General features: G+C 47.1%; 1 protein-coding gene across 1 annotated transcript; it reads left to right on the forward strand.

Annotated features, from left to right (window-relative positions):
• The first annotated feature begins 258 nt into the window (after positions 1-258).
• LOC124661078 (beta-glucosidase 5-like) lies at positions 259-4,025 on the forward strand. The gene is made up of 13 exons (XM_047198939.1): positions 259-487; positions 560-623; positions 720-778; positions 857-932; positions 1,014-1,085; positions 1,247-1,334; positions 1,512-1,770; positions 2,255-2,370; positions 2,465-2,679; positions 2,919-2,947; positions 3,149-3,251; positions 3,446-3,533; positions 3,630-4,025. Exons 1-13 carry the CDS (start codon positions 362-364, stop codon positions 3,853-3,855), a joined length of 1,521 nt encoding a protein of 506 aa, XP_047054895.1. The 5' UTR covers positions 259-361; the 3' UTR covers positions 3,856-4,025.
• Positions 4,026-14,598: the final 10,573 nt, after the last annotated feature.

Genomic DNA, 14,598 nt, shown 5'->3' on the forward strand with positions numbered 1-14,598 from the left:
AAAAGTCGAACAATACAAATCAGCTCAAGAGAAACTAAAATTATAACAAAATCTTTGAGAATCCCTCATCTTCAATCTCCAAACCGAAGATCGACCTGAGAGAATTAAATGTGAGCTGTACGTTGAGATCAGCTTGACCGTAGTAGAGCCCAGTGCGGCGATTCGTGAGAGCCTGACAGCTACAAGTCGGTTAGGCGGGGATTGCACATTTGTACTAGTACGACCATCTGCTTCCAAGAATCTCCAAATAAGTTGTGGATAATGCAGTTCCAACAGTTCTGTACTTTCAAGCAACCTGCTCAGCTGCCTAGCCCCCTTATCATCAGTGCAGACCAAACGTTAGGTTCTGGTTGCAGCAGCAATGTCTGCCCCTGCCATGGCCGTCTTCTCCCTCTTCCTTCTGCTTCTCGCAGCCCCTGTCCTTGGCTTCACACGGAGCGACTTCCCTTCCGAATTCGTCTTCGGAGCCGCCACCTCTGCGTACCAGGTAACTGTAAATTCGCTTCGTTTCAGCAACAGCTTCTCACGCTGTGCTTATTTTGCTCTGGTTTTCATGAAGTACGAGGGTGCTGTTGCAGAGGATGGCAGGAGCCCAAGCATCTGGGACACCTTCACTCACGCTGGTAACTAACGACCCTGTGAATTTTGTGCACGTGTTGATCAAATAAATAATTTACTGACAGTTTCTTCTTTTACAATTGCTTGTCTCTGATTCTCAGGGAACATAGCAGACAAAAGCACAGGCGATGTTGCTTCTGATGGGTACCACAAGTACAAGGTAATCAGGATTTATAATTTACATGGCCGATATTCTGAACATTCTGTCGAACAAATAATTGATCAACCGTTGTTTCAGGATGATGTCAAGCTCATGGCTGACACTAACCTAGAGGCATACAGATTCTCCATCTCTTGGTCAAGGCTCATACCAAGTATAGAAGCTTCCCACAGAATTTCCATTGAAGTAGTACTTCGATATGTTTGATCATTGGTTTCAAAATCGAAATTTGCAGATGGTAGGGGATCTGTAAATCCAAAAGGGTTAGAGTACTACAATAACGTTATAGATGAGCTAGTGAAACATGGTAAGTTTATTTGAGATAACCTACGGGTTAAATGTTAATGTACTGACAGAGCAAATTTCATCTTTGGGCAATACAATATATATAAGCAGTTATTGTAGTTGGCAAAATAATTTGTTCTTTCACCGCTTTCTAAACCTCTACGGTCCTTCATGCTTCTTTAGGGATTCAAATTCATGTCATGATCTATCATCTCGATTTCCCACAAATTTTGGATGATGAGTATGGAGGATGGTTAAGCCCTAGAATTGTGTAAGTTCCCATAATGTTCCCGTTGGTACACTGAGATTGATCAAAAGCTGAAAAGAATGAGTTTTTTTTTATAGAATTTAGATCATGGAGGTGGCCTATGCAAAATACTGGGAAACTAGTGATATGCTTCCTACTTTCCTAGTAATATTTCATCACCGGTGGCCCTGCAAAATGCAGGGAGGATTTCACGGCATTTGCAGATGTGTGCTTCAGAGAGTTTGGAGACAGGGTCTCGTACTGGACTACGATAGATGAACCTAATGTCGGCCCAATCGGATCTTACGACAGTGGAATATTTGCACCTGGACGTTGCTCCGAACCTTTTGGAGTAATAAAATGTACCGTGGGGAACTCAACAGTGGAACCGTACATAGCAGCTCATAACATGATATTGGCACATGCATCAGTTACCAGACTTTACAGACAAAAATATCAAGTGAGTTATCTTGTGCTCAAAGTTAACATGAACTCCTTTTCTCTATCACGTCAGCACATTGCTTTATTTTTAGAAAAATGAAATGTTAGGATTAATGTTGTGATATACGATTAATACAGAAACATCAATCAAATCTCAATCCTGGATGTGAGATTATAAAGAACTGTTTTGTCTTGTTTAGTGTGAATGTATTTTATGACGGCTGTGTGCATCCATGATGTGCAGAACCTGGGTGTGAACTCTATGGTTCTATCGCCTTGATGTTACTTTCAGAGTTTAATAAAAGCACCCTTATTAACAAAGAAATTTTTAAGCTTTATTTACAGTCTCTCCAAGATTACAATTTATCTGTTAGAATTATATGTTTTGATTACTTTTTTTTGCGGGTATATATGTTTTGATTACTAAATATAAGATTTCAAGAACTACACAAACAGATTTCATATGCAAATATTTGTGTGTTTATAAAAATACTTGGGTGTAGGCCGTTCAAAAGGGGATTGTTGGCATAAATGTTTACTCCTTTTGGACTTATCCTTTGACAAACTCTACTGAGGATTTAGCTGCAACTAAAAGATATCAGGACTTTATGTTTGGCTGGTATGTTGTTTTGACTCTTATCTTTCTTTCTGGATTCTGCAATTGAATTTGCAACAAACATGGAGCAAACCAATCAACCTTTGTCGTTTTGTAGGACACTGGAACCATTGGTTTTTGGAGATTACCCTCAAGTGATGAAGGCAAATGTCGGGTCTCGACTTCCATCCTTCACAAAATCTCAGTCGGAATTTGTTAAGGGTGCTATTGATTTCATAGGAATAAATCACTACTATTCTGTCTATGTTAACGATCGTCCTCTAAAGCAAGGTGTTCGTGACTATGCAGCAGATATGTCAGTTTACCAGAGAGGTGACCAAATAAAATCTGCATAGGCGCATAGCTTGCGTCGTTCATGATTTAAACAGCTAAAGTGGGGATTTAATTAATTATATAACACAATGTATTTAGGAAATTTTAAGAGAACGGTAGTAACACATATATTGAGTTGCTGACCAAATAGTTTGTCATCCCTTTCGAAATATATATACTACTATCTAGTGAAAGTCTACGGTCCGTCTGCTGATAGGATATTTGTATCTGTTATGCAGGATCTAGAACTGACCCGGCAACAAGTGAGGTAAACATTTAAAAAATTGTCTGTCAAAGATGCTACTGGCTTCAGCTGTATTGGACATGCATGATGGAATGATTAAGAATACTGAACCAATACAGAAAATACATAACCTACAGTTGAAGCTCACACAGCTGAAAACGATACTTTAATAGTGTACATATTGTAAGCTGTGCAAATTGATACGACATTTTTCTTTGAGTGCAGTATCTTCCGTCAGTTTATCCAGACGACCCGGAAGGATTACAGTTTGTGCTGCAGTACCTGACAGAAACTTATGGGGGCCTTCCCATTTATGTCCAAGAGAATGGCAAGTCGATCTAGCTCCTTTTTTCAAAAAAAAGGAAGTCGATCTAGTTTCTGATCACAACAGTCTCGAAATTTCGATTCAGTAGATTTTTTTTAAAATAAAAAATACATATGTCCATTTCAGTACATCACTGCTTCTAGTCCTTAAGTTTGACGACACACATCTCTGGGCTGCCATGTCCTTCCTCTCCATAGGTAAAGCATCTAGCAATGGCACACTCGATGATACCGACAGGGTCAAATACTTGAAGAGCTACATAGGGGGAACACTGACGGCATTAAGGTCAGTTGCTCAACCGCAAGTGCGATAGCAAGCAATGACGCCACCTTTTCGTAAAATCTTCAGAGTTCTGTCACCTGATGCAGTTTTGCTCTGCAGAAATGGCGCTAATGTGAAAGGCTACTTCGCGTGGAACTTCCTGGACATCTTCGAATTCCTGGGCGGGTATCAGTCAGGGTACGGCCTGCACCGTGTCGACTTCAACGATGACGCACGGCCCCGTGAAGCCAGGCTCTCTGCCCGGTGGTACTCGAGCTTCCTGAACAACAATGTCATCCATGCTCGCAATGAGCTGAACAATACAGGAATCCATGCTCAGCAGTGAGTTTATAGTGAGATGCACTGAGTTGTGCCTTAATTTTAGGTAAATAACTGAAATCCTGAATACGCTGGATGAAATATACTTTTATTTGTAGCCGGATGTTGATGGTTCAGCTATTTGTGATGTCAGGACGGCAGAAAAATAAATAAACTTTCAAACGGTAATTTTGTCCACGAGTGAATCAACAGGGGGTCCAATCAGTCAGTCAGATTGGCGGGGTATGTATAATAATTGTTTAACACAAATCCGCAACCAAACAAGCCCGAGCTAGAGATTTGTGGTGTATGTAAGTGTTTAACACAACGCCTGTGGTTCCTTGAAACAAGACCCAATAGTTCCCTGAAGCTCTGGTTTGAGTAATTATTTCTTTGTTGATTTAAAAATATACATTAGAGCGAGAGGGAGTGCTGCGTGAGTGCCGAGGGCCTCCCTCGGTCCACGGCGGCGCCTTGGCCATGACAGCGACGACCGCTCCATTGCCGACCCCGTCTCCGCCGCCGGCGTCGGGCCCGCACGGGCGCGAGGATAGGTGGCGTGGCGGCCGCGCTTCGGACTCGGAGGAAACCCCGCGGTCGCAGCGAGTGGGGCTCGGCGGCATGCAGGAGATGCACGTCGACCGACCGGAATCATCAAGGGCGCGCAAAGAGGTGAGATCTGAGATCTTCCGGGAGGAGGAAGGCGTCACCTTTGACGAGCTTGACGACTCCGACGACCCAATCGACGATGAGGAAGACAACCCGTGGGAGGAGCCCACGCATGTGACGCGCAAGCGCGCTCGCGGCCGGTGTGCAGGGAAGAAGGTGGCGGCGAGGGCGGCGCGGCCCGAACGCCTCACCGGTGCCTACGATGAGTTCCATGGACTCTGCATCCTCTGCACGCAGCAGGGCCACCGTGCCGCCGAATGCACCATCGGCCTGGTGTGCTTGCGGTGTGGAGAGGCAGGGCACATGGCGCGTGAGTGTGCGCTCCCCCGTCCGCCGCGGCCAGGGTCGCCGCCGTGGGACGCCGCGGAGCCGGCACGCAAGCGGGTGAATGACGAGGGTCGTGGCTGCCGCGTGGATGATGGCGCCGGTAATCACCGCGCACGTACACCGGTGACCTACCAAGCTGCCAGAGAGCCACCGGCTCGCCATGACGCCGCACATGCTGGGATGGAACAAAGGATGGTGGCGCCGCGCCGTGTGAAGGCCCCGTCGAGGGCCGATGCCGCGCCGCGTCGGGCTGCAGCGCCGCATAGGGCCGCGCCGACGAGGGACACTTTACCACCAAGGGCTGCCGTGATGCGCAGCTGCGCAGTGGCGTGGTTGAAGTCGCTGGGAGGCGCGCGCGGTGGTGCCGGTGCCAGTGGGTGACCGTGCCATCGCGTCGGTGCTGCCGTTGGCTCGCCGCGCCGATGAGATGTTGAGGCCACGCCGCGGCGCGGATGAGCAAGTTGCCCCCTTGGCGCTGCGCGCACCGACGGTGGGCGGCGAGCTCGGACGACGCCCTGCACGTGCCGCATGCGTGCTGCCACGCACGGCTGAGATCGATGGCACTGAGGACGCGCTCGCGAAGGCCCTGCTCGCGGTGATTGTCGGCGTCCGCCGCGCAGTCACCACGGAAGAGGTGGCCATGGCGCTTGAAGACGTCCATGGTCAGCCGGCGGGGAGCTTCTCGGTGCACTACCACCGCCCTGAAGACTTCCTGATCTTCTTCGCTAGGAGAAAGGACCGCGACAGGGTGCTGGGTGAAGAGGTCATCGCGTCGCCGTTCTTTCGGCTGCTGCTCAGGCCATGGGCGCCGCACGCACACCGTGTCCGGCGGCCTCTACGTGCACGCAGAGATCGAGGTGGAGGGGGTTCCGGCCAATGCCTGGAACTTGGCAATGGCGGAGGCGATCCTAGCGCTGGCGGCCTGGGTGGAGCGGCTGCATCCACTCACAAGGAGGCGTGCGGACATGGGTACATTTCGGCTATCGGCACGGTGCCTCGACCCCGCGCTGATCTCGAAGGAGGTTGATCTGCATATTGTTGAGCCGGATGAGCCACCGTCGCACGAGGACTTGGCGGCGCTGGCGTAGGGGGTTGTGCCGCCGCACATCAACACGCTGGCTTACCCGCTGATCATCCATGTGACCACCACTGTCGACTTCCGCCGCAACGCTCCACGCGACAACGCCGGTGGCCGTGCAGACGATGGCGATGGAAGAACCCCGGTGTGGCCAACACGACACTAGTACACCTACACGCGTGGGACTCCTGATACCCTATCAGGGAGCGTCGGGGGCGGCGTTGGCGGAGCATCTGCATCCTCTGGGCAAGGTAGTGGGAGCCGTGGTGGCTCCACGAGGCCTTGTCCTCAGGGACTGTCGTGGGCGAGCCGGTGACCGCGTCGCCGTAGCGGGCCAAGCGGAGGAGACGTGGGGGCGCAAGATTCGCGAGCTGCGAGCACGCGCTGCTGCGTAGGACGCCGGCGATGGAGCTACCGTTGGAGAGTCAGCCATTGGCGCCGTGGTTGAGCAAATGGAGGATGTGAGCGGCGCATCGGTGTTGGCCGTTGGCGCCACAGAAGAACAAGCTCCGGCTGCTAGAAGCGCTAGCGAGTCGGAGGAGCTGGAGATCGCCGTTGGCACCGTGGTGGTGCGCACGCCGGCTGCGAGGAGCGCTGCTGCCACAACGGTCGCTGGCGCCATGGATGCGCAGGTGCCGGAAGCTTCCAGCGCCAGGGACGCGGTGATCGCGATCCACACGCCGACGTGGACGGTGGTGGACCCACCAGTCCATGCACCGGCGCACCAGCTGGTGGACCTGGTCACGATCAAAGGCAGGTCCAAAGCTGCGGACTGCGTCATGGTGGGGCCAGAGGAAGGCCAGGCGTTGTTGGACGCGTCTGGTTCAAAAATGACGGAGGTTTCAAACCCTGTGGCAGGTGGTGGGTTGTTGGTGCCGTTTGGTGGCTTTCTCGCGTATCCGCACACAATCGAGCGGGAAGCGGGGCCCCCTTCTGTCCAAATGCCGACACTGGAGGAGATGGCTGGGCCATTCATCCCTAGGCCACTGCTGGGCATGGCTGCTTTCACCAGCCCACCCTCTCCTGCAGCTGGGGACGGTAGCAGGCGAGGGATGGAAGATGGGCCCTTAGGCCAGGACGAGGATGGCTCTCCTTCTCGGGCTGTGCTGATTTGTCAAACCCTAGCACGGTCACGGCCGGTGTTCGATGCTAACAGAGGGGAGGACCTGGATGATGACGACGCGGTGGATGAAGAGATTCTGGCAGATCCGGCCCCACAGCGCACTGTAGAGGAGGACTGCACGGCTCCAACCCCTTGCGTCCCCTCTCCATCAGTTTGCCGCTTTGCCTCGCCACCACTGGTGTTTCAGAGAACGCGACAAACCCTGGTACCTAGGGTACCGGCGACTTTGGCGCGACCAAGGACGCTCGGAGAATTCCTTGAAGCTGCGAAATTGCGCTCGGATGCCCTCCTGCAAACCCCTGCCGTCAGGCGATGGTTGGTGGAGCTGAACTTCCAGCCATGGCGGAGCTCGAGGATCGCAAAGCAACGGGGAGGGATGAACGCTGAGATGAAGGCGGTGCGGAACCTGATGCGCAAGCTTGGACTACTCACTGGAGATGAGGCGCCGTCGACGGCTGCCCTAGAAGCTTACCATAAGATGTACGAGCTCCCCTTGACAGACGAGATGATTGAGGCGATCATGGAATTCTACGGATGGATGCTCTCCACGATCAGAGGATGCTCTCCGCCGATGTTGGGGATGTCGGGTGGTCGCCTCGTGGAGGCTTGACCCTGATGTCCGCTACCTAGGGTGTGCCTTTTAGTCGGTCTGATGTTGTACGAACCTAAGATTTTGGTGGCCAATGTGTGAGGCCTCAATGATCGCGCAAGATGTAAGGCTGTTAGGAGTGTGGTAGGCACCACGGGTGCATCTATCGTATGTATCTAGGAGACAAAACTAGCGGTTGTAACCCCTGCCATTATTATGGAAGCGCTTGGCGCGGATTTCGATGCTTACTTCTGCTTGCCGGCGACTGATACTCGGGGTGGGATGATTATGGCTTGGGTGAGCAGGGTGGTGCAGCTTGACAGTGCCCACATAGGTGCTAGTAGCATCACTGCGAGGGTGGCGCCCCCTGGGGGGAACCATGGTGGTGGCTGACTTGCGTCTACGGACCACAGGCTGAGGCTGACAAGATCGCCTTCCTGGATGAGCTACGTGACGTCCGTGGAATCCACCAGGGGCCATTGGCCCTCTGCGGGGACTTCAATATGATCTACCGGGCTGAGGACAAGAACAACGGTAACCTTAACTGTAGGATGATGGGGCAGATTTCGCCGCTTCCTGAATGACTGTGAGCTGAAGGAGATCTACCTGCATGGCCGAACGAACGCGAAACCCCTACTCTAGTTCGGCTTGATCGGGTGTTTGTCACAGTGGCTTGGGAGGAGCTCTATAGTAGTTGCAGTTTGCGCTGCTTGGCGACGGTTGTGGCGGATCATTGCCCCCTCCTCCTTGACTGCACCACACAGTCGGGAGTGCGGAAAAGGTTCCAGTTCGAGCGTTTCAGGCTATGCCTTGACGGGTTCGATGAGGTGGTTCAGAGCACATGGGAGGTGGTCCAGGGGGACACTGACCCCTTCAGGCGGCTCACTGCTAAATTTAAACTCACAATGCGCCGGCTCATGAGATGGAGCGACAAAAAGGTTGGATCTATCAAACTGCAGCTAATGATAGCACGGGAGGTGGTGCTGAGGTTGGACATTGGCATGGAATCCCGGCAGCTCACACCCAATGAGCGTCGACTCCGGGCACACCTCAAGCAGACCTACCTAGGGTTGGCCTCGCTCGAGCGGACGATGGCTCGCTGGCAGTTGCCGTGGGAGTTGGAAATCTTTGTGGTGTAACTTTTCTTCGTTCCCCAGCAACGGCGCCAGAAAATATGCTTGATACGCGTACAGCACGCGTCCGTTGGGAACCCCAAGAGGAAGGTGTGATGCGTACAGCGGCAAGTTTTCCCTCAGAAAGAAACCAAGGTTTATCGAACCAGGAGGAGCCAAGAAGCACGTTGAAGGTTGATGGCGGCGAGATGTAGTGCGGCGCAACACCAGGGATTCCGGCGCCAACGTGGAACCTGCACAACACAACCAAAGTACTTTGCCCCAACGAAACAGTGAGGTTGTCAATCTCACCGGCTTGCTGTAACACAGGATTAGATGTATAGTGTGGATGATGATTGTTTGCAAAGAACAGTAAAACAAGTATTGCGATAGATTGTATTCGATGTAAAAGAATGGACCGGGGTCCACAGTTCACTAGAGGTGTCTCTCCCATAAGATAAATAGCATGTTGGGTGAACAAATTACAGTCGGGCAATTGACAAATAGAGAGGGAATGACAATGCACATACATGATATGATAAGTATTGTGAGATTTAATTGGGCATTACGACAAAGTACATAGACCGCTATCCAGCATGCATCTATGCCTAAAAAGTCCACCTTCGGGTTATCATCCGAACCCCTTCCGGTATTAAGTTGCAAAACAACGAGACAATTGCATTAAGTATGGTGCGTAATGTAATCAATAACTACATCCTCGGACATAGCATCAATGTTTTATCCCTAGTGGCAACAGCACATCCACAACCTTAGAACTTTCAGTCATTGTCCCAGATTTAATGGAGGCATGAACCCACTATCGAGCATAAATACTCCCTCTTGGAGTTAAGAGCAAAAACTTGGCCAGAGCCTCTACTAATAACGGAGAGCATGCAAGATCATAAACAACACATAGGTAATAGATTGATAATCAACATAACATAGTATTCTCTATCCATCGGATCCCGACAAACACAACATATAGAATTACAGATAGATGATCTTGATCATGTTAGGCAGCTCACAAGATCCGACAATGAAGCACATGAGGAGAAGACAACCATCTAGCTACTGCTATGGACCCATAGTCCAGGGGTGAACTACTCACTCATCACTCCGGAGGCGACCATGGCGGTGAAGAGTCCTCCGGGAGATGATTCCCCTCTCCGGCGGGGTGCCGGAGGCGATCTCCGGAATCCCCGAGATGGGATTGGCGGCGGCGGCGTCTCGGTAAGGTTTTCCGTATCGTGGCTCTCGGTGCGGGGGTTTCGCGACGAAGGCTTTAAGTAGGCGGAAGGGCAACGCGGGGGGCCACACGAGGACCCCACACGCCAGGGCCGCGCGGCCAAGGGCCAGGCCGCGCCGCCCTGTGGTGTCGGCGCCTCGTGGCCCCACTTCCTTTCCCCCTCGGTCTTCTGGAAGCTTCGTGCAAAAATAGGACCCTGGGCGTTGATTTCGTCCAATTCCGAGAATATTTCCTTTGTAGGATTTCCGAAACCAAAAACAGCAGAAAACAGCAACTGGCTCTTCGGCATCTCGTTAATAGGTTAGTGCCGGAAAATGCATAAATACGACATATAATGTGTATAAAACATGTAGCATCAATATTGTGGCATGGAACATAAGAAATTATCGATACGTCGGAGACGTATCAGCATCCCCAAGCTTAGTTCCTGCTCGTCCCGAGCAGGTAAACGATAACAAAGATAATTTCTGGAGTGACATGCCATCATAACCTTGATCATACCATTGTAAGCATATGTAATGAATGCAGCGATCAAAACAATGGTAATGACATGAGTAAACAAATGAATCATAAAGCAAAGACTTTTCATGAATAGTACTTCAAGACAAGCATCAATAAGTCTTGCATAAGAGTTAACTCATAAAGCAATAAATCAAAGTAAAGGTATTGAAGCAACACAAAGGAAGATTAAGTTTCAGCGGTTGCTTAACATGTATATCTCATGGATATTGTCAACATAGAGTAATATAACAAGTGCAATATGCAAGTATGTAGGAATCAATGCACAGTTCCCACAAGTGTTTTCTTCTTGAGGTGGAGAGAGATAGGTGAACTGACTCAACATAAAAGTAAAAGAATGGTCCTTCAAAGAGGAAAGCATCGATTGCTATATTTGTGCTAGAGCTTTTATTTTGAAAACATGAAACAATTTTGTCAACGGTAGTAATAAAGCATATGTATCATGTAAATTATATCTTACAAGTTTCAAGCCTCATGCATAGTGTACTAATAGTGCCCGCACCTTGTCCTAATTAGCTTGGATTACGGGATCATCGCAATACACATGTTTTAACCAAGTGTCACAAAGGGGTACCTCCATGCCGCCTGTACAAAGGTCTAAGGAGAAAGCTCGCATTTGGATTTCTCGCTTTTGATTATTCTCAACTTAGACATCCATACCGGGACAACATGGACAACGAGATAATGGACTCCTCTTTAATGCATAAGCATGTAGCAACGATTAATGTTCTCATATGAGATTGAGGATATATGTCCAAAACTGAAACTTCCACCATGATTCATGGCTTTAGTTAGCGGCCCAATGTTCTTCTCTAACAATATGCATGCTCTAACCAATAAAGTGGTAAATCTCCCTTACTTCAGACAAGACGGACATGCATAGCAACTCACATGATATTCAACAAAGAGTAGTTGATGGCGTCCCCAGAAAACATGGTTATCGCACAACAAGCAACTTAATAAGAGATAAAGTGCATAAGTACATATTCAATACCACAATAGTTTTTAAGCTATTTGTCCCATGAGCTATATATTGCAAAGGTAAAGAATGGAAATTTTAAAGGTAGCACTCAAGCAATTTACTTTGGAATGGCGGAGAAATACCATGTAGTAGGTAGGTATGGTGGACACAAATGGCATAGTGGTTGGCTCAAGGATTTTGGATGCATGGTAAGTATTCCCTCTCGATACAAGGTTTAGGCTAGCAAGGTTATTTGAAACAAACACAAGGATGAACCGGTGCAGCAAAACTTACATAAAAGACATACTGTAAACATTATAAGACTCTACACCGTCTTCCTTGTTGTTCAAAACTCAATACTAGAAATTATCTAGACTTTAGAGAGACCAAATATGCAAACCAAATTTAGCAAGCTCTAGGTGTTTCTTCATTAATAGGTGCAAAGTATATGATGCAAGAGCTTAAACATGAGCACAACAATTGCCAAGTATCAAATTATTCAAGACATTTTAGAATTACTACATGTAGCATTTCCCGATTCCAACCATATAACAATTTAACGAAGAAGATTCAACCTTCGCCATGAATATTATGAGTAAAGCCTAAGGACATATTTGTCCATATGCAACAGACGGAGCGTGTCTCTCTCCCACACAATGAATGCTAGGATCCATTTTATTCAAACAAAAACAAAAACAAAAACAAACCGACGCTCCAAGCAAAGCACATAAGATGTGATGGAATAAAAATATAGTTTCGGGGGAGGAACCTGATAATGTTGTCGATGAAGAAGGGGATGCCTTGGGCATCCCCAAGCTTAGACGCTTGAGTCTTCTTAAAATATGCTAGGGTGAACCACCGGGGCATCCCCAAGCTTAGAGCTTTCACTCTCCTTGATCATATTGTATCATCCTCCTCTCTTGATCCTTGAAAACTTCCTCCACACCAAACTCGAAACAACTCATTAGAGGGTTAGTGCACAATAAAAATTAACATGTTCAGAGGTGACATAATCATTCTTAACACTTCTGGACATTGTATAAAGCTACTGGACATTAATGGAACAAAGAAATTCATCCACCATAGCAAAAGAGGCAATGCAAAATAAAAGGCAGAATCTGTCAAAACAGAACAGTCCGTAAAGATGGATTTTATTGAGGCACCAGACTTACTAAAATGAAAATGCCCAAATTGAATGAAAGTTGCGTACATATCTGAGGATCACGCACGTAAATTGGCATATTTTTCTGAGCAACCTACAGAGAGGCAGGTCGAAATTCGTGACAGCAAAGAAATGCATATCGCGCACGGTAATCCAAATCTAGTATGAACCTTACTATCAACGACTTTACTTGGCACAACAATGCACAAAACTAAGATAAGGAGAGGTTTCTACAGTAGTAAACAACTTCCAAGACTCAAATATAAAATAAAAATACTGTAGTAAAAACATGGGTTGTCTCCCATAAGCGCTTTTCGTAACGCCTTTCAGCTAGGCGCGAAAGTGTGTATCAAGTGTTATCAAGAGATGCGAGTATCAACATCATAACTTGTTCTAATAATAGAATCAAAAGGTAACTTCATTCTCTTTCTAGGGAAGTGTTCCATACCTTTCTTGAGAGGAAATTGATATTTAATATTACCTTCCTTCATATCAATGATAGCTCCAACAGTTCGAAGAAAAGGTCTTCCCAATATAATGGGACATGATGTATTGCATTCAATATCCAAGACAACAAAATCAACGGGGACAAGGTTATTGTTAACGGTAATGCGAACATTATCAACTCTCCCCAAAGGTTTCTTTATAGCATGATCAGCAAGATTAACATCCAAATAACAATTTTTCAATGGTGACAAGTTAAGCATATTATAAATTTTCTTAGGCATAACAGAAATACTTGCACCAAGATCACATAAATCATTACAATCAAAGTCATTGACCTTCATCTTAATGATGGGCTCCCAACCATCCTCTAGCTTTCTAGGAATAGAAGTTTCAAGTTTTAGTTTCTCTTCTCTAGCTTTTATGAGAGCATTTGTAATATGTTTTGTGAAAGCCAAATTTATAGCACTAGCATTGGGACTCTTAGCAAGTTTTTGTAAGAACTTTATAACTTCAGAGATGTGGCAATTATCAAAATCCAAACCATTACAATCTAAAGCAATGGGATCATCATCCCCAATGTTGGAAAAAATTTCAGCAGTTTTATCACAGACAGTTTTAGCAGTTTTAGCAGTTTCAGGCAATTGTGCAGGCTTTGCATTAAAAGTGGAAACATTGCCAACACCAATTATTTTACCATTGATAGTAGGAGGTGCAGAAACATGTGGAGCATTAACATTACTAGTGGTGGTAATAGTCCAAGCTTTAGCTACATTATTCTCTTCAGCTAGTTTTTCATTTTCTTCTCTTTCCCACCTAGCATGCAATTCGGCCATCAATCTTATATTCTCATTAATTCTAACTTGGATGGCATTTGCTGTAGTAACAATTTTATTTTCAATATCCTTATTAGGCATAACTTTCAATTTCAAAAGATCAACATCAGAGGCAAGACTATCAACCTTAGAAGCGAGAATATCAATTTTATTGAGCTTTTCCTCAACAGATTTGTTAAAAGCAGTTTGTGTACTAATTAATTCTTTAAGCATAGCTTCAAGTTCAGGGGGTGTGTTCCTATTATTGTTGTAAGAATTCCCATATGAATTACCATAACTGTTACCATTATTATAAGGATATGGCCTATTGTTATTACTAGAATTGTTCCGATAAGCATTCTTGTTGAAATTATTATTTTTAATGAAGTTTACATCAACATGTTCTTCTTGAGCAACCAATGAAGCTAACGGAACATTATTAGGATCAACATTAGTCCTATCATTCACAAGCATAGACATAATAGCATCAATCTTATCACTCAAGGAAGAGGTTTCTTCGACAGAATTTACCTTCTTACCTTGTGGAGCTCTTTCCGTGTGCCATTCAGAGTAATTAATCATCATATTATCAAGGAGCTTTGTTGCTTCACCAAGAGTGATGGACATAAAGGTACCTCCAGCAGCTGAATCCAATAGGTTCCGCGAAGAAAAGTTCAGATCCTGCATAAAAGGTTTGGATGATCATCCAAGTAGTCGATCCATGGG

Source organism: Lolium rigidum, chromosome 6 (genome assembly GCF_022539505.1).
Source record: "Lolium rigidum isolate FL_2022 chromosome 6, APGP_CSIRO_Lrig_0.1, whole genome shotgun sequence".
Lineage (NCBI taxonomy): Eukaryota > Viridiplantae > Streptophyta > Magnoliopsida > Poales > Poaceae > Lolium > Lolium rigidum.